Source organism: Phyllosticta citribraziliensis, assembly GCF_038025025.1.
Source record: "Phyllosticta citribraziliensis strain CPC 17464 chromosome Unknown J3D65scaffold_7, whole genome shotgun sequence".
In the NCBI taxonomy this organism is placed as follows: domain Eukaryota; kingdom Fungi; phylum Ascomycota; class Dothideomycetes; order Botryosphaeriales; family Phyllostictaceae; genus Phyllosticta; species Phyllosticta citribraziliensis.
In genome coordinates this window covers 1659339-1677180 of record NW_027117344.1, presented here as the reverse complement: position 1 = coordinate 1677180, position 17842 = coordinate 1659339, and the positions used below count along the sequence as shown (strand labels likewise).

At 57.0% G+C, this 17842-nt stretch overlaps 7 protein-coding genes across 7 annotated transcripts; 4 read left to right on the top strand and 3 right to left on the bottom strand.

Moving 5' to 3' along the window:
- Nucleotides 1-2259, bottom strand: J3D65DRAFT_411918 (uncharacterized protein). Its single transcript, XM_066796017.1, has 2 exons — nt 2072-2259; nt 1-2004 (listed from the first exon to the last, which is right to left on the bottom strand). Exon 2 carries the CDS (start codon nt 1882-1884, stop codon nt 220-222), a length of 1665 nt encoding a protein of 554 aa, XP_066654713.1. The 5' UTR covers nt 1885-2004; nt 2072-2259; the 3' UTR covers nt 1-219.
- A 733-nt stretch (nt 2260-2992) lies between these two features.
- J3D65DRAFT_628075 (mitochondrial carrier protein) lies at nt 2993-4899 on the top strand. The gene is made up of 3 exons (XM_066800602.1): nt 2993-3332; nt 3389-3578; nt 3694-4899. The coding sequence occupies exons 1-3, from the start codon at nt 3300-3302 to the stop codon at nt 4497-4499; spliced, it is 1029 nt and encodes a 342-aa protein (XP_066654712.1). The 5' UTR covers nt 2993-3299; the 3' UTR covers nt 4500-4899.
- On the bottom strand, nt 4780-8347 carry J3D65DRAFT_628072 (chloride channel-like protein 3). Its single transcript, XM_066800601.1, has 3 exons — nt 7698-8347; nt 6197-7648; nt 4780-5934 (listed from the first exon to the last, which is right to left on the bottom strand). Exons 1-3 carry the CDS (start codon nt 7917-7919, stop codon nt 5056-5058), a joined length of 2553 nt encoding a protein of 850 aa, XP_066654711.1. The 5' UTR covers nt 7920-8347; the 3' UTR covers nt 4780-5055.
- A 368-nt stretch (nt 8348-8715) lies between these two features.
- Nucleotides 8716-10111, top strand: J3D65DRAFT_604023 (ethanolamine kinase-like protein; the record flags this gene model as incomplete). The annotated part of the gene is made up of 3 exons (XM_066798247.1): nt 8716-8871; nt 8940-9051; nt 9105-10111. The coding sequence occupies 3 exons, from the start codon at nt 8716-8718 to the stop codon at nt 10109-10111; spliced, it is 1275 nt and encodes a 424-aa protein (XP_066654710.1).
- Nucleotides 9868-10798, top strand: J3D65DRAFT_412081 (uncharacterized protein). The gene has a single exon (XM_066796018.1). It carries the CDS (start codon nt 10211-10213, stop codon nt 10763-10765), a length of 555 nt encoding a protein of 184 aa, XP_066654709.1. The 5' UTR covers nt 9868-10210; the 3' UTR covers nt 10766-10798.
- Nucleotides 10799-11892: 1094 nt separating this feature from the next.
- J3D65DRAFT_604022 (Alpha/beta hydrolase family-domain-containing protein) lies at nt 11893-13379 on the bottom strand (the record flags this gene model as incomplete). The annotated part of the gene is made up of 2 exons (XM_066798246.1): nt 11893-12941; nt 13001-13379. The coding sequence occupies 2 exons, from the start codon at nt 13377-13379 to the stop codon at nt 11893-11895; spliced, it is 1428 nt and encodes a 475-aa protein (XP_066654708.1).
- A 733-nt stretch (nt 13380-14112) lies between these two features.
- On the top strand, nt 14113-17221 carry J3D65DRAFT_628059 (uncharacterized protein). Its single transcript, XM_066800600.1, has 4 exons — nt 14113-14299; nt 14358-14800; nt 14848-16177; nt 16223-17221. The coding sequence occupies exons 1-4, from the start codon at nt 14198-14200 to the stop codon at nt 16901-16903; spliced, it is 2556 nt and encodes an 851-aa protein (XP_066654707.1). The 5' UTR covers nt 14113-14197; the 3' UTR covers nt 16904-17221.
- Nucleotides 17222-17842: the final 621 nt, after the last annotated feature.

The following is a 17842-nucleotide window of genomic DNA, read 5'->3' as shown; positions in this document are numbered from 1 at the left end:
ATCCTCCCAGTGGATCGTTTCGTCGTCAAAAATAGGTCGGTCGAATTGTCGTTCGTTCGCTCGCTCGTCTGGCGTCATCGGTCGACCAATAGACAGCAAGGAAATGGAAAAAGGAAATCTCGAATCGAACCTGCAAGTCAAAACGAAGAAGAAAAAAATGAAGCAAAACAAAGTGCATCAGGCTAGCAGGTCGCCAACCGTGAACGGGGGTGGTTCGGCTTAGTATCTGGCGCCCATGGGTGGGGGCGGCAGGTTACCGGCCGAGTAGGGGTTTGCGTCTGCGTACGTCGGCGCGCCATAGCCGTAGCCAGCGGGCGGAGCTGTCGGGCCAGACGGGTTAGCAGAGCCATTACTGAGTAGGAGACGCTGATTCTGGATTTGTTGTTCGCGTTGTTGTTGGGCCGCACGCTCACGAGCCTTGCGCTTCTTGCGCCGCTTAGTCTCGAGATCGTGCACCAGATGCCGCTGCTCGTTCATCTCCTTCCACTCGCTGAATGCCGACTTGATTCCCAGCGCCGCGATACCCACCGCCGCCGCATCCTGCAACATATTTTTACTCTTGCGCTTGCGCGCCTCTTCGGGCGACATTTCACCCTCGGATACGAGCTTGCGTCGGTTCTCCGATGCGACCATCGATGAATACACCCCGTGTGCGGCGTGGATGGTGGCTACCGTGGCGAGGCCTGCCGTGAGGAGTTCCTTACCTCGCATTTTCTTCCGCTGGTTTTCCATGTCTGTAGTCGACTCGGAGCTCATGCTGCTGCTGCGCAGATGTGGGCCGTTAGCCGGGCCAGAATAGTCGGCTGGGCCGCCGTCTCGAGACCGACCGTAGCGACGACCGCGCGAGGGCACGTAGCTGTCTTCACTCGAAGAGCTTCCTGATCGACGACGCCCTCGTGACTTGGAGCGCACGCGGTCGTAAATTGCTTTGCCAGCGGCAGCGATGGCGCCCGCACCCGCGAGGTTCTTGATGGCACCTCCTCCTCCGCCCTCTTGACCTCCGATGGAACGACCACGAGATCGGCTACGGCCAAACAAGGACGCAGCGCGCGACATGGACCTGGAACGGGAACGGCCACGGGAGCCCGAGCGGTCTCTAGGACCGTTGGCAAGGCGGTTGGCGACAAGACCACCAATGACGGCCTCAGCCGTGTGGCGTTTGCTTTTGCGGTTGGGGTCTCGGTCAACCAAACCATCAATACCAGCAGCACCTAGGGCCGCGGTTGCGATGCGGGTACCCTTTTCGCCGGTCCACGGTCCTGGGTCCTTGCGGCTGCGGAATGCCTCGACTGCACCGGCGACCAGAGCTGCTTGAGCGGCTTGCTGCCACTTGCGCTCAGACTTGCCGTGACGACCGCGGCTGCGGCTCCGGCTGTCGTAGCGATCACGGTGGTCGTACCTGTCCTCGCGACCGCGGCTGCGATCTCTGCTCTTGCTGCGGGATTTGCCAAGGACGGTGCCAACGATACCTCCCAGGCCGGCGTCTTCGAGGAAGCCCTCGACGCGAGACTTGCGACGCTCCCGACGCGGGGGGCGATCATACTCGTCAGAGTAATAAGCGTCTTCGCGGTGGGGGCGGCCACGAGGAGGGTAGTAGTCGTCGTTGTACTCGTCGTCGTAATAGTCGCGGCGACCGACGGAGCGGGCGCGTCTGATGGGCGGGCCGTAGTTTTCGCGCACTTTGGTCCTGCGGTACTCAGCGCCTGGCGGGGGGAAGTCGCGCGGAATGTCTTCGATGCTGTCATCGCGTGGGCCTCTGTAGACGAGCTCACGCTGGGCAGGGGCGTTTCCGCGCTGAACGTAGGTTTCTTCAACATACTCGGGCTCTCTAGTGCGGGTGGTGCGCGCACGGCGCAAGCCCTCGTCGAAGCGATACTCGGACATTGCGTTGACTTGACAACACTCGTGGAGGTGAGCGGTGGGCAAAGTCAAGCACCGAGAGAAGCGCCAAGGTTGGGTTTGCGGTGAAACAGGAGACGGGATCCAGGTAGAATAGGGTCGTGGCTGAAGGCGGGCGAGTCAGGGTCGAACGGACAGGTAATGGTCGATGGCAGGAGAGGAGTGATCTTACCAGGTATGCAGGTGAAGTGGATGGGGTTGACGTAGGGTGAGTCGAACGAAGCAACGAGGAGGCCGAAAGAGGGGCTGGAGTTGACGGCAGGCAGCGACGGGCGTGCGGCTGCAGTGGTTTTAACGGGGTCGCTGATGGGCTGGCTGGCTGGTAGGGGCCCTACAGCGTGCTGGGTCTGGGATGTTGCGAGTTGGCCTTGCTGGTTGGGTTGGGCTGGGGTTGGGATGCGATGGCCGAGCGGAGCGGATGGGGGGATGATGGGATGGGAGAGCGAGAGAGGTGGACGTGGTTCTTAGGCGCGCGAGGCTTGTCAGGGAGGAAGCAGGTAAGCACGCACAAGCGGCGGCACGAAGGCTGTGGCAGCACAAGATCAGTCAGTCAGTCAGTCAGTCAGTCAGTCGTCTCTACTGTACAGACACGGCACCTCGCAGGTACTGGTGGGGTCGCTCTGCTGTGCAGTGACGTCGCCTCGGCCTTGCCACATGCCAGAGGCCAATAGATAATTCCATAGTCTGAGGTATGCTGGTGGCCGCAGCACGAATGTCCCCGACCGGTTTAGAGCGCCGTTTCTGATTCTTCTCGTGATGTACCGGCGGGGGATTGCCGAAGGAACCACTGGAAGTGAAGTCCAGTCACGACTGATTCGCGCGCTGGAGCCGCGGGACGGCTTCTGATCTGACAAGTTCCCCAGACGCACTGGCTCAAGTCGTGGCTTTGAAACAGCACAGGCAAACGCGACGGGAAAACCTGAGGCTGTCGATGGCCTTTTGCTCTCATCGACGTTTCATAGCTTCCGGAGCCTGAGCCGTCGGGAGGAGGACCTGACGTCCGGTGAACCAATGACGTCGCCCACGTGATGTTGCAACTATGATCTAATGTGTGGTTTGCTGCTCGGTCGTGGGCTGCCTCATCGACAAGCATCCTCTGTCTTTTGCGACGCCCGTTTTACTCACACAAACTATGTAACCTGTCAGATCGACGCCGAACCTGCCAGAAGCTGAGCTGCCATCGCTGCAGCCCTCGGCTCGCATCCGATCACCTCCCTTCAGCTGTGGCCGACCACGTGAGTCATCACAATCGGGGCATCTCGTATCAATCTTATCTCCCTCGAAGATAATCAATCCATCCTTCATTCAACATCAGATAATCGACCATCGCCCCTCGTCTCCTCCAAAAAATTAAACCACTTGCCCTGCTCGAGCTCGAATAAGAGCCAGCCAGGTCCTCCATGTCCGGCAACACGCACACCGACATTCTCCTGGTGAGACTCTCTTCCCCGCCCGCTCAATTCCCCACCCTGACCACCACCCCTTGCAGGCCGGCGCATTTGCAGCTTTCACCGTTGACCTGCTCGTCTACCCGCTCGACACCCTCAAGACGCGCTGGCAGTCCCCCGACTTCTCGCGCCTGTTCTACAATGCCGCGACAAACACCGTCAACCGCCGCGCTCTCTTCCGCGGCGCCTATCAAGGAGTCGGCAGTGTCATAATTGCCACGCTACCCTCCTGTATACACTGCCCCACCACCCTCCACAAACCTATGACCTCATCACCCGTCGGCGTCTGCCAAAATCTCTCCACCACTGCACCGTCGCCACGTCCAATGGCCTAACTTGATCCCAGCAGGAGCATTCTTCACCACATACGAAGGCGTCAAGGCCTTTCTGAACACGCACGCCCATTCGCTCCCCCATGGCTCGCTGCCCGACCCCCTCATCCACGCCGCGGCGTCGTCCGTCGGCGAGCTCGTCTCCTGCGCCATCCTCACCCCGGCCGAAGTCATCAAGCAAAACGCGCAAATGGTCAACACGTCGGCCGCCACGGCCTCGTCCGTCTCCCCCACCGTCCAGACGCTGCGCAAGTTCCGCCACAACCCGCTCGCCCTCTGGCGCGGCTACGGCGCCCTGGCCGGCCGCAACCTGCCCCACACGGCCATCCAGTTCCCGCTGTTCGAGCGCATGAAGCAGGCCATCTGGGCGCGCCGCGAGCGCGACGGGACGAAGACGGGCACGCTGCTCGAGAGCGGCTTGGTGACGGCCGTGAGCGCGGGCTCGGCGGGCAGCGTCGCTGCCGTCCTCACGACGCCCATTGACGTGCTCAAGACGCGCATAATGCTCGCGGCGGCGGACGGCGAGGCGTCGTCAAGCTCCTCCAACCCTAAGCCAAGCAATGGCAACGGGAATGGCCTGGTCGACGCACTGGGCAACAAGAAGACTCAAGTCCGACCGCGCGCCGGTGGCAGCAAGAGCATGGCCATCATTCGCGAGATCCTTGCACAAGAAGGCATGCGGGGCCTGTGGCGCGGCGGAGCGCTGCGTGGCGTGTGGACCTTCATAGGCCTGGGTCTGTATCTGGGCGTGTACGAGACGGGACGAGTTTTCCTCGCGAGGCGCAGGGGCGAAGATGTGGGCATCGAGGATGTCGTGTGAAGCCTTGCCTAAGCAATCGGCAAAGAGTTGGATTTGGATTTGGATATCAGGTGATCGATTGCGAAACCGAAGGCGTGCAGCGCCACGCCGGGCGAACATGCGGCTCGCCTCATCCCTACGCCTAACCGCCATTTCTTCTTCGAGAATACCTTTCCTGCCTACATGTCCCGAACATACTCCCTCGATTTCTCAGGGTCACAGATTACATAGGTAAGTGGCAGCCAGAATATCACCACAAGCACTTCTCTCGGTTCGTAGCAAAGGCGTTGGAGTATTGGAAGGCATGTTCATCCGCATCGGTCGATACATCACCTAGAACATAGACGCTACATACATACAATCTCATATAGACAAGGCTCGTGGACGGACACGGCGCAAATGACAATTCCGTTAATCATGGACACATTGGAGACGCGCTCGAACAGCTCAACTCGATTTCAACAGCCTTTCCTAGTCGACTTCTTCTTCATCTTATTCCAAACCTGCTGAAAAAGGAGGAAGCCTGATTTTCTCACCTGACCCTCCCACCGCATGTCAACGCCCTCCACCCCACAGTCTACACCTTCCCCGCGCTCTCCAAAAGACTCAAAATGCGCTTCTTGATGACAACGCCAACAAGGCGCCCGCTCGCATCCTGCGTGTCGACGAGGCATAAGTAGCGCAGACCCAGCTTGCCGAACAGCTCGACGGCGTACTCGAGCGGCGCCGCGGCCGAGAGGGTCAGCGGCGTGCGGTCGACGAGCGGAGACATGTCGATGATTTTGGTCTTTGGAGGGGGAGGGGGGCCACTGGGGGAGTTGAGCACGCGCACCATGATTTCTGGTTCTTCTTGTCCTTCTGCTTGCGCTTGTGCTCCGGAATTGTCGCCTCTTCTTCCTTGTCCTCCTCCTCCTCCGCCGTCTTCAATAGCAGGCAGCCCTACCAGCGCCCACTCGAGCTCCGTCTGCGTAATATATCCAGCTAACACGCCCGAGGCCTCGTGCACGAGGACCAGCCCTGCGTCCATGAGTCCCCGCTCACGCAGCTGGCCCAGCTTTTGCACCAACACGCCGCGCGGAACCAGGTGCGAGGGTGGAACGCGCACCGTGATGGCGGCCATAGTGGCGGGCGGAGGCAGGAGGAGCGCGGCGCTGGGATGTTGGTTCTGGCGTGCTTCCTCTTCTTCTTCTGCTTGACACTGCTGCTCTTCGAGATCGCTGCCACCAGCCGTGGCGGTCAGGGTTGAATTTGAGGTTGAGGCGTACGAGCCGCGCCTACAATGCTGAAAGTCGCCCTTCTGGACCAGTTTGAGCGCGTGGTCAGTGTCGAGAAAAGGATGGCCGAGTACGGTTTGAGCCACGTCGTACACGCTTTCGGCGCTGATGGCGTCGGCAGTCCATTTGGCGACGAGGATGGCTATCATGTGCGGGACGGTGTACTCGAGCTCGCCAGTGAGCTGAAGGCGCATGGTTGTCAGATAAATCTCGATGCCATGGTGGTACTAGTAGCACAGTGCATGTCGAAGAAATGAGATCTCCTGGCAGTATGTATGCATCCTACTATGCTTGCACTTTGGTAGCATTCACGCCCACCATAGTTGCGCTTAGGAAGCAGTCGTTTATTGCCACAGCCAGATCAAGGGTGTTTCATTTCTTTCCACACCCACAGTAGCAGGAGGAACTTGGTGTTTAACAAAGAAAAGGAAGAGGGGGACTTGCCTCAAACATGATAACGCAAAGAGAAATGGTCATTCGGCTGACACCTGCGAGGAAGGCGGCGGCGCCAACCATGGCGAAGATACCTGGCGACGTGGTAGAGATCGTTTGCCCTATCAATCGGCCAAAGAGTGCGCCGGCGTCCAGTGCTGGAATAATGACACCACTAGGGACCTTTGCTCCAAACGTGATGATGGTCAGGACGAGTTTGACAATGGTACCGTACAGGAGCCATCCAAGGTAGCTCGCGCGTCCATCATCGCGAGCTTCGTGAGTGCAGACAAAAGTCCCTGCGGATCGCTCGTTGCGGCAGTCGACAAGGAGATCCTTTATGACAATGTCGCCTGGTTGCCGGATCAAGGGGTTGGGATATTGCAAAAGGGTCGTAATGACAACGACGAGAGAGACTTCAAAGACCGGATTTCTTTTGATGATTGGAAAACTTCGAAACCACTTGGACCAGGCAAAGTTTGCTTTGCAGAATATACCGCCAAACAGGCCACCGGCAATTCCAAGAATGACAAAAACGACGTAGTGGCTGGCATGGTACGAGGTGCCGTAGTTGGTCTCAAAGAGAACGAGCTTTCCGGTGCCGGTGGGATTCAGGGCCTTGAGGACGACGGCGGCAACGAGGGAGCAGAGAAAGGCGCGCAGCAGCACCTTGCGAGGGAAGTAGGTGCTTATTTCCTCGTAGCTAAAGAGGACGCCGCCAATAGGAGCTCCAAAGGCTACGCTGAGGCCAGATGCGCATGCGGCAGACAGCATCTCACGGAGCTTGCGGCCGTTGTCCCTGTACTTGGGGAACCACATGGCAACCAGGTACCCAACACAGGTCGACATGTGCACAAAGGGGCCTTCCTTGCCTAAGCACATGCCTGTGGCGACGGCGAAGATGGCACCGAAGCCCTTGACGATAAGAACTTTGAGATCGAGAAAGTTTGGAATCACAAATCCAGAGAGAATGGTCTTGATTTCTGGGATGCCACTACCGGCGGCCATGTACATTACTTTTCCAGCCGCTGCAGGCTTAGAGTCGTAGCTATCGGTCCTGTCCTCTGTCACGGCGGGGAGCGAGCGCCGCGTGAGCATCGTAGCGCTGGAACTGACGATTCCAAAGGCGAGTGCCCATGCCGCATAAGTGGCGAACGACGTCCAGTAGCCGGTGGACCATGGTCTGAAATCGGGGCATGGGTCTGGGACCAAGGGAGCGTCCAAGAGACGTGTCTGGTTGTTGCAGCAGTTTTCCTTGGTCAGGAGTGGGTTCCTGGTGCAATAACCGAGCTTCCAGTCGGACACGGTAGCTTCTGCCACATCGACAACAAATGCGGCACAAGCAGTCAGCGTGCCGATGATGGCGGCAGCAATCCAGCCGGAACAGGAGTCAAAAGCTGCGGCGACGGCATATCGCAGACCCTTGTGGGAGTGAAGCCTGCGATAGCGATAAGACTCTTTGACCTGGTTTCACGTCAATTTTTGGATTTGGGCACTCGAGCGCAAGGGGTACCAAATCGTGGAGCCAGTCAATCGTGGTGTAGTCATTGTAAGGCAGACGCTCGCCGACAGGGCTCGACGACATCAATTGCTGCTCCTCCTTGGTCACAGCAGAGCTGGCAAGGGATTCGGATGGCTCATAATGGCGGATGTCGTCCTCGGAGCGATTGTGGGCGGTGGGGGAAAGCAGGTGGGAGCGTTCGTCGACTGGCGCATGGCCCCCATGCTGTGCCATTTTGCGCAAAGGTAGGACGGTTAGTACATGCGAGCAGAGAGGATGCTATCGAGGCCATGATATCTAGGTAGTGCGGCGGCTCGCATCAGGTGGAGAGCTTATCTACAACTCCGCGGGAAGTGGTTGGAGGATCAGGTGCAGCCCAGGTGTTGTACTGCGTGGCGCTACACGTGATGATGGAGGTGGACGTCAGGGCATGTCGGCTTGAGAAGCTTGGAGAAGTAGACCGGCAGGATGGAGGAATGGATGTGGGTGTGATGGGGTGGAAGGTGGGCGACGGCGAGGAGATGACGGCGTGCGTGCCTGAGGCAGAAGTGGACTGTTCGGTTGAGAGGGCAGTGGGCAGTGGGCAGTGGGCACGTGCCTGGACCAGGGTTTCTGCCTAGGGCACCGCAGGCAGTTGGTTGTTCCTGGCGGCTGCCGGCAAGTTAAACCAGAACGACTCTAGCAAAAGGAACGGGGCCAGAAGTATCAAGGTGAGGGGTCCAACTCTATCAATTGCCGTCTCGACACTCTCGTCCCTCGTTCCACCGGCTGCCATTCGTCCATCCAGCCCGCCAGCCAGTCCAGTGCAGCCTCGCCACCGCCTCGACCACATCACACCCGTCGTCACTAGTCGACCCTAGCCCCTTGCTGTGGGGCGCCGTCACTTCACATGAAGGGCCCCGCGCCGCCGCTACGACCTCTCCCGCACCACCACGCTCCATCTGCTCTCTGCTTTTCCCTCTCCCACCAACATCCTTCTCCCCCCTCCCCCTCCCACTCCCACCGTCCCCCCATTTCTACCTCGCCCACCATGGAACACGACTCGATTCGATACATCCCGCTGCGCTACGACAGCGCCAATTCCCACGACTCGGCCCTCAATCTCATCCTGACCCTCAGACCCGACTGGAAGCAGTCGCAGCAAACAATTGAGTTTGTCCGCTTCACCGATGGCATCACCAACACTGTACGTCAGAGGCACGCCGCCCGGCCCCGTCCCCCGCTGACCACCGCACTGAACGCGCCCTACCACAGCTATTCAAAGCCATCAACAGGTTGCCCGGCTGGTCCGAGGAGCAAGTTGACCGCGATGCCGTGCTCATGAGAGCCTACGGCCGCGGAACAGACGTCTTGATTGACAGGGAGCGTGCGTCTTCACTCGCCCGTGTGCTCTGGCCATCAGCTGATTCAAAATTCCAGGAGAGACTCGTTCCCACTCCTTGCTTGCAACACACAAACTCGCGCCTCCGCTCTTTGCACGCTTCGAAAACGGACTGCTGTACAAGTTTATCGAGGGGACCGTGTGTTCTCCCGCAGACTTGCGCAGGCAAGAAATCTGGCGCGGTGTCGCTCGCCGCCTTGCACAGTGGCACGCGACACTACCCATTGACAGCATCATTTCGGAAATTCCCAATGAGGAGAGCTCCTCGGCTCCGAATAGCCAATCTGGTCACAGGCGCAAGTCTTCGTGGCTTGTCGCCGTCGATAACATCACCCCAGACAAGCCTTCGCCCAATCTATGGACCGTCATGCAAAAGTGGATCCACTCGTTGCCCCAAGATACCGAGGAAGAGAAGAAGCGCAGGCAGAGGTTGCAGAACGAGCTGGTTTGGATCGTGAGCTTGTTGGGATCGACACCTGGAATCAGCGAAAACCCCTTGGTCTTTTGTCACTGCGACCTGTTGTACGGAAATGTAATCATCGAGCCGCAACCCTCGACGGGCGCCTCGCCCGCCTCAACTGCCGAATCCCACTCGACCGACTCCTCCATCGAAGCCGCCAAAGTCGACTTCATCGACTATGAATACGCTACCCCGGCACCCGCCGCCTTTGACATCGCCAACCACTTCGCCGAGTGGGGCGGTTTCGAGTGCGACTACAACGCCATGCCAACGCGTTCCGAACGTCGCGACTTTATCCGCCAGTACGTCGAGTCACACAGCGCCCACCTGCCACATCCGTTTTCCGACTCCGAAATGGAGCGCAAGGCGGATCAGCTGTTCCAGGAAGTGGACGTCTTCCGCGGCATTCCCGGTTTCTACTGGGGCGTGTGGGCGCTGATCCAAGCCCGCATCAGCCAGATCGATTTTGACTATGCCAACTACGCCGAGGTGCGCCTAGGCGAGTACTGGGCGTGGAAAGACGAGGTGCTTGGCCGGCGCACGGGCGAGATGACGTTGAGAGAGAAGAGGTGGGCGCAAGAGTGATGACTGACGTAATTGTAAGAGCGAGTTGTCAGCCACCCAAAAAAGTTACGTGTCCGTTTTCTCACATTGTAATGTCTTTCCTTGTTTCCTTTCGGTCGGATGGGGCATTCAACAGGGACACCCGGCGGATTCAACAGCCGTAAAGCACGGGCGTCTCTCAGTCTTTTCCCTCTTTTGTCACGATTTCTTTGCACACGCGGATCTTTTGAGGGGCGCGCGCGCGTGGGTGGGCAGGCGGGCGTTGGTTGGCTACTCTGCTACACGGGCACAGTTGGACTTGTGATTCGTTGGATATGGACGCTTACATGGTACTCGCAAATAATCCCCGTCACTCCATCTCTGTTGTTCCTCGCTTCCTTGACACCGCTTTCCATTTCGTTTGCTTGGTCTGCTTGTCCTGTCGTTACGATTTACATTTCTGAGCGCTTCCACTGGCGAGCACGTCACTGTCACTTTGAGTCGATTCTTCTTAAGCAGCGCAGCAAGCATCCAATGCGAGAGCACAGAGAGGAGAGGGAGAAAACAAGACAGGAGAAGAGAAGCGAAAGAAACGCAAGGAAAACGAGAACAACCTGTCGGGGTCCCTTTCTGTTGGGCAAATACAGCCCTTGCCCCCTTGCGCCCACAGCTTCAACCTTACAGACTAGAAAATAAACGTCTTCAACGACATGATACGACGGAGCGGTCGACGGCTACGCAGCCTGGCGTACCTGAGCTCTTCAACATGCATTTTGGCTTAGTTTTGAGTCTCGTACCTTTGATGGCGCCATATCTTCCTTCTTTCTCCCTGTCTTCATTCGGGTTTCCAGGTATTCAGTCGCTGGCGTAAGCAGAAAGAAAAGGGGGAACCCGACGCAGCGGAATAGGACCTGGGGTTGACGGTGGTGGATACGCACATTCAACATTTGTCTCCAAGGGTTGTGGAGGATGCTGACGAAGGACGATCAGTGCGGGACAAAGGGAAGAACAAAGCGGATTATAAGGGAACAGAGGGACGTTTGAATCTCGGTACAGTTCAACAGCCCGTCTGCCGCCGCGTCCATCAGACTATAAATACAAACGAAATGAGGATACCTGAACATCACAGCACGTGGGAAGACGGTCGAAATTTGTGGGTGCATTTGAGGCTCCAACAAACGGTGGCATTGATGCAACAGTCTACAAACAAAATCCACACCCATCTGTATAAGCGGACATCGGAGTAGGCCTTCCTCTGTCCGCCGCGATGCGGAGGGACGGCGTGCGACGGGGAGCGCGCCTGAAGCTTTCTCCCACAGGTGCGGCGCGGGAAGCGGAATCAATCATTCAAGTGAAAGACAAAAAGTCGCATTCGTATTCGTCTGATGGAGTATGTGGAGGTAAGGATGCTTTGTCAAAAAGTCATTCAGCAACCTATTGCTGCTCACCGGTCTCTGTGCCAACTGGCAAGCTAGCTGGAAGGCACCGTATCTACCTTAACTAGTCACGGCACCTGCGTGTTTGCAACGTATGTAGCTACTGTACAGCGGGCACGTATGCATGCACGCATGACCGACACAGTTTGGAAGACGACTGACTCTGCGCGCCGACCCGATCTGTTCCGAGTGGAAAAGGCCTTCGTGATAGTCTTCAGCCGCCTCAGCCGCGTGGAAAAAAAAATTCAATATGCATACGCGGTCATGATGCATGCCCCCTGACAAGACCGAGATGGCAACCAATGATGCACCCCTGAGAATAAGCTTCGCCAAACACGACAAACCCAAACAAAGCCCTGTTGTCCTAGTGGCCAGCCAGCCAGCTCCCTATAGCTTCACCTTCCCAACCGTCTTTCCTAGCACCTCGACGAAGAACGGACTCATCATGCTGCGTTCCTCCTCCTTGACGCTTGACCACACCTTGCGGTCTGCCTCTTCCCTCTCCCTCCACCGCGCCAATTCGCGGCCCACCCACCCCGCGGCCTCGTGTGCCGTGCGCTCCACCTCCTCCATTGGCACGAGGTGGCCAGCTTCGTCGAAGACGAGCTCGCGGACGGCGCCCTTGGCCGCGCCGCCGCTGCCGCCGACGCCCGTGCCCGTCACAGCCAGCTTTTCGGCGCGTAGCTCGGGCGTCGACAGGCTCGACTGCCCGCCGAACACGTAGAGCACCGTGGGCCGCAGATGCGGCAGCTGCGCAAAGGTGAGGGGCGACTCGGCGCGGTAGAAGAGCGGCGGCGTGGCCTCGAGCGACAGGGTCGCCTTGGACATGTCGACGTCGGGGTGCGTGTGCGGGCTGCGGTTGCCGTCTTTGGTCGCGATGACGATGGACGACGGGTCGGCGAGGAGCTGGGCGTAAGAGTCGGCGGGCACGGCGTGCGGGTCGAAGTTGGGCCGTACGAAGGTGAGGACTTCTTGGTGCTTTGTCGTGGTGAGCGTGACGGGAGGACCTTCTTGAGGAGATGCAGACGAGGAAGAGATCTTGGGGTTGTTTGCGGCTGCAGCCTCGATGGATGGGTAGATGGATGTCGGCAGGTCGCGCAGTCCGTACTTGATCCACCGGTCCAGCACGCGGGCGTCCCAGCGCTGGTAGAATGGGTGCTTTTTGAAGGACTCTGCGGCGGCTGTGCGTGACGGCCAGATGTCTCGTCGGCGCGCTGATTGCGCGGCAGGCAAGAAGTTGCCATCGAGGTTCGTGACGCGCTGGATGACGGGGTCGACGATGACCATGGTTTCAAACAGGCGCGGGTGCATCAGCGACAGATTGACAAGATGGTTACCGCCCATGCTGTGCCCGATGCCGACGATGGGGCGCACCATCTCATGGCGGAAGAGGTTGATGAAGTGGAGCAGGTCGCGTGGGTGATCGAACCAGCTGGCTGTGAGATAGATGAGTTGATTTGTTCTTGGATTCGGTTTAAGCGTAAAGGGGTCTTACGGTCATTTCCCAACTTCTTCTCGTTCAGCACACCGCTTGCGCCTTGGTACGATACGTCGGCTATCCAGATGCTGCGTATTGAGAATCCTTCTGTCTTGGAGCGCTTGAGCAGCTCCTCCCAGAGTGGCTCATATAGTTCCTGAAACTGGTCAGTATTTCTTCTTTGACAGGGGCTCTTGATTACCTTTGCAAAGCCATTGGCATGCGTGGCGATGACGGTGACGTCCCCTTTCTTTGGGGTACGATTATCCAGTGGAATGTACTGCTTGACGGCGAGGTGGAGCTCGTCTTCCTGCTCATGTGCAGTGGCGCGGGCGTAGGCTCGGATATGCTGACATGGCACAATGTGTTCTTTGATCTCGAATGGAAAGGAGGTCATGATGGCGGAGAAATGCAAATGCGGTAACCGACGATAGTGTTGAACCGGGTCGACTGAGGTCTCTGGAACGTCTTTTGAGTGCGGGCAGGCTGGTATCACAAGCGCATGGTCGGGAGAGGTTGCCTTTGAAAGCCCAACAAAGAAAGCTGTCGCTCGAAACTTTTGGTGAAGCTCAGCGACACGCCGCTGGTACAGACATGTCTCTTCCTTAGGATGACGGAGGAGGCGAGGGTGCAGATGATTGGTCTGCCAACTGCCGATGTTTGAGTCCCGGCGCTCTTGACCAGGCTGGCGGGCCGAGGTTAGGGTGCAACTGAGTCGTCTTCTTCGAATCGCACACCGAATGCCCCAGCTCGGGAGCTTTGGGGATTCCGTTACTTATGAAAAGCCGTGGACTATCGCACTGCGCTCGGAAAAGATGGGGTCGAAAGTGGGCGTTGAGTTGTCTGGTAGATGGATATCAGAGAGTTCCGCGCAAGGGAATTGCGCTACAACCACAACTTGGAAACCACAACGCTTGAAGAGGACTGTGGACAGTGACAGTGGAAAGAGACAGATTCCAAATCATCTTGTTTCTTGTTGGACAACTTCGTCACTCCTGCAGTGGATGCCGGCGTGACTGTCACGTGAGATGCCAAATTGATGCCGACATCACGTGCTTGGCAACCCGAGCGCGGCTGCCTTCCCTGTCCGAGTCCGAGCTTTCTTGCCTGGCGCGGTCTGTCGCGTCGCACGCGCCGTCAACTTACCGTCCATGACAGGACACGACCTTCCATCTTTGTTTTCTGTTACTCTTCAACACCTTTTCCCTGGGCGCCATGGCTGACTCTTTGATTGATGGCCTCAGCACCAAGATCTTCTCCCCTGTCTCCTTCACCATTATCGAAGGCCCTTCTTTGCAAGGAGAGCGCGTCGACGAGGTGCGCATGCTTGCCATAGGTCAACACAGACTGACTGGTTCGCTGACGCCAATCACAGCTCAAAGAACAGCTAAAGCTAAACGGCGCGACCTTCGTCCCTCTGAACCCCCAAACAGGCCGCATAGACGATGTACGCCAAGTCACGCACGTAATATCCCACACCTCCGACTTTCCTGACTACTTCGATGCCCTCGACAACTTTGTGCACGTTGTCAAACCGGAGTGGATAGTCGCGAGCTTCGAAAGAAACAAAACCGTCAACCCACGCGCCTACAGCCCTGACCCGGGCTTGTTCATGTCCGACGTGATTGTGTCATGCGCTCAAGATATACCAGAAGGCGACAAGGAGGCGATCATGGGCGGTGTTTTGGCCATGGGTGGCCAATACTCGAGCGCTGTCACAAAGTTCACCACACACTTGGTCGCGCTCAGCACTGAGACCGACATGTGCCAATTGGCAAGAGCGAAGAACCTCAAGGCCAATATTGTCCTGCCTCATTGGTATGTTGCCTGTCCTAGCTTGGAATGACGATTCTAAGGTGATGTAGGTTTGAAGACTGTTTGAGACTAGGAAAGAAGATTGTAGAAAAGCCATATGAGCTGCCGGATCCCGAGGTGCTTAGAGCAACTTCTCCTGGACCAATTGCACATTACCCAAGCGAGGCGATTCAGGATGCCACGGACCCAATCCCCGCCCGGCTCACTCTATCGCCCAGAGAGCCCCGTGTGCTCCAAGTCTTTTCTGGAAAGAAGGTCATGCTGTCAGAGGACCTGGGACTCAGCGAGAGGATACGGACGACCATCGAAGAACTTCTGAGTGCTGGAAACGCCGAGGTGGTCACAGACGTTGACAGAGCCGACATACTCGTTTGCCATTTCAGGGAAGGGAAGGACTATGTCAAGGCTTCTCAGGGAGGCAAAGACGTGGGAAACCTTGCCTGGCTCTATTACCTCATCACACATGACAAGTGGACGTCACCTACTCGCCGTCTCCTCCACTACCCCGTACCGAAGGACGGCATTCCAGGTTTCGAAAAATACACGATCAGTCTTTCCAATTACGTCGGTGATGCGCGTGTCTACTTGGAAAATTTGGCGACGGCTTGCGGCGCAAGCTTCAGCAGAGTCATGCGACAGGAAAACACGCATCTTGTCACAGCACACCTGCAGAGTGAAAAGTGCGATGCTGCGAGAGAATGGAACATTCATCTGGTCAACCACTTGTGGCTGGAGGAGAGCTTTGCGAAATGTGAAGAACTGTCTCTCACGAACCCGCGCTACACGCACTTTCCTCCTCGGACAAACCTTGGCGAAGTTGTTGGTCAGACTCAGATTGATCGGGAGGCAGTCGAAGCGCATTTCTTTAAGCGCCCAGCAAAACGAGCCCAGAAGGAACAAATCCAGAAAGATGATGCTGAACCGTCAGTCGGAGCAGACTTGCCTGTTCGGAGCACTCCAGTAGCGAAGAAGGGCCGCAAGCCTCGCAACTCTCTCGAGGTGCAAACTCCTGATGTCGAACGGAGTCGGGACGGCAAGGAAAACATGACGCCGTCAAGCACGGGCGGACGCGGTGCAAAGAACAAGGCTCTTACAAAGCTACACGATCTCGCTCCGGACATTGCTCTGTATGAAAAGGAGTCGAAGCGAAAGGGTGGAGTGGTTCATGGAGGAAGACGGGCCAGTGAACCAGATGGGAAGCCAAAAGAGCTGCTGAAAAGATCGCTTGAGCCAGAAGATAATGAAAAGGAGAGCTCATCTGCCGCAAAAGGACGGAAGACGAAGAAGGCAAAGACGGACACGTCTGCGACTGTGCTCAAGCTGATGCTCTCCGGCGATGACAGATGGATCGGCAAGACCAAAAAGGAGACCGAGGACAAGGTGCGCTCCCATGCAGGTATCGAGAAGTATGCTAACAAGACGTAGAACAAACTTCGTGCAATCGGCATCCACATCACAGAAAATCCAACAGAGGTTAATATTCTCTGCGCTCCCAAGATCGTCCGCACCAAGAAGTTTGTTGCGGCTCTCTCCAATGCTCCTGCAGTCGTCAACACGAAATTCCTCGACCAGTGTCTCAAGGATAAGGCCGTTCCGCCCGTTGAGGACTTTGCTTTGGAAGACAAGGCAGGCGAAAAGGCTCAAGACATCAAGCTCCGCCAGACGATAGCGCGCGCGGAGCAGAACTGTCACCGTCTCTTCCGCGACTGGCAAATTTTCGTCACAGAAGGCGTCAAGGGCGGATGGGTTACATTCAAAGACATCATCGAAGCCAACGGCGGCGCTTGCCACCTCTGGAAGGGACGGGCGACGCAAGTGTCGAAGCGGCCGCGTGGAAAACAGCCCGACGCCGATGGCGACGCGGACATGTCGGACGAGACGGAGGAAGAGACGGAGTTTGAGCAGAACCGCGAGGTCGACGACGGCGAGACCCTGTATCTCATCTCCAGCGATGACAAGGAGGATGTCAAGCTCTGGCAAAAGTTCCGCGACATGGCCAAGAAGGCCGACATGACTCCGCGCATCGTGGAACCTAATTGGCTGCTGTCGTGCGCTTTGTCACAGCAGATTCGGTTCGATGACAAGTGGGAGATGACCAAGATTTGAGATGGACGTGGCGGTGTTGCAAAAGCGTTGGTGGGGGGTGAATTCAAATTGAACTTTACGCGTTCGACATGGCGTTTTACTCACGTCAAGGTCATAAAAGTTGCAGGCGCAGACGGAGTTGATTCGGACGAATAGCAACAGCGATCATGATTTGTCTTTGTAAGTTTTTGGCAGGCAGCGATGGGAGTTTTGTTAGGGATCAGATCAGACGGTCAGCGGGTAGTCCAGGTTTCCTTTTGTCAAGCATCACGTTCTTGAGCACTGAGCACTTCCGTAATGCAAAATTTCATCTGGGAAAGCGTATTTTGCGCGATCAAATCTTCAACTTCTCCTTATCGACGACTACTATGGACTACGAATGCGAGCAAACCTGCTACTGCGTAGAGAGCCATGCCTGATGTCAAGCGAGAGACAGAGGAGGTACATGCGGAACGGGAGACGGAGACGGAGGAGAGAGCGAGAGATGGAGAGGAGATATTACAATAATTGAAGAGTGGGTATCTATATATAAAGGTCTTTGGCGGACTGACGAGCGGACTATTATGAAGCGAAGGCGGGATTGGGTATGTCCAAGGAGGGAGCCGTGGTTTACTACAAGGAGAGTGGGTATCTTATGAATGTCGAAGAGAAAGGAGGGAGGGGCGAGGGTATCTCAGCGCAAAATGGACGGCGAACGGATGCTTTTGTCGAGCGGGCAGTAAAGAAAGAAGGGTGCTGTAAGACAACGACAACAAGGGTAAAATGAAAAGAGAGACATCACCAAAAAGAGCAGCAGCGCGAGGGGCTAGGGTAGGGGTAAGGTCGCCCCTATCGTACTCCCCACGTTGTCAACCCACTCCACGACCACGCCTAAACCCTATGCACGACCTCGACCGCCACGGCATCCTCAAACACCTCCCCACTCGACCTCCTCGAGTCAACGACATCGTCATCCTCACC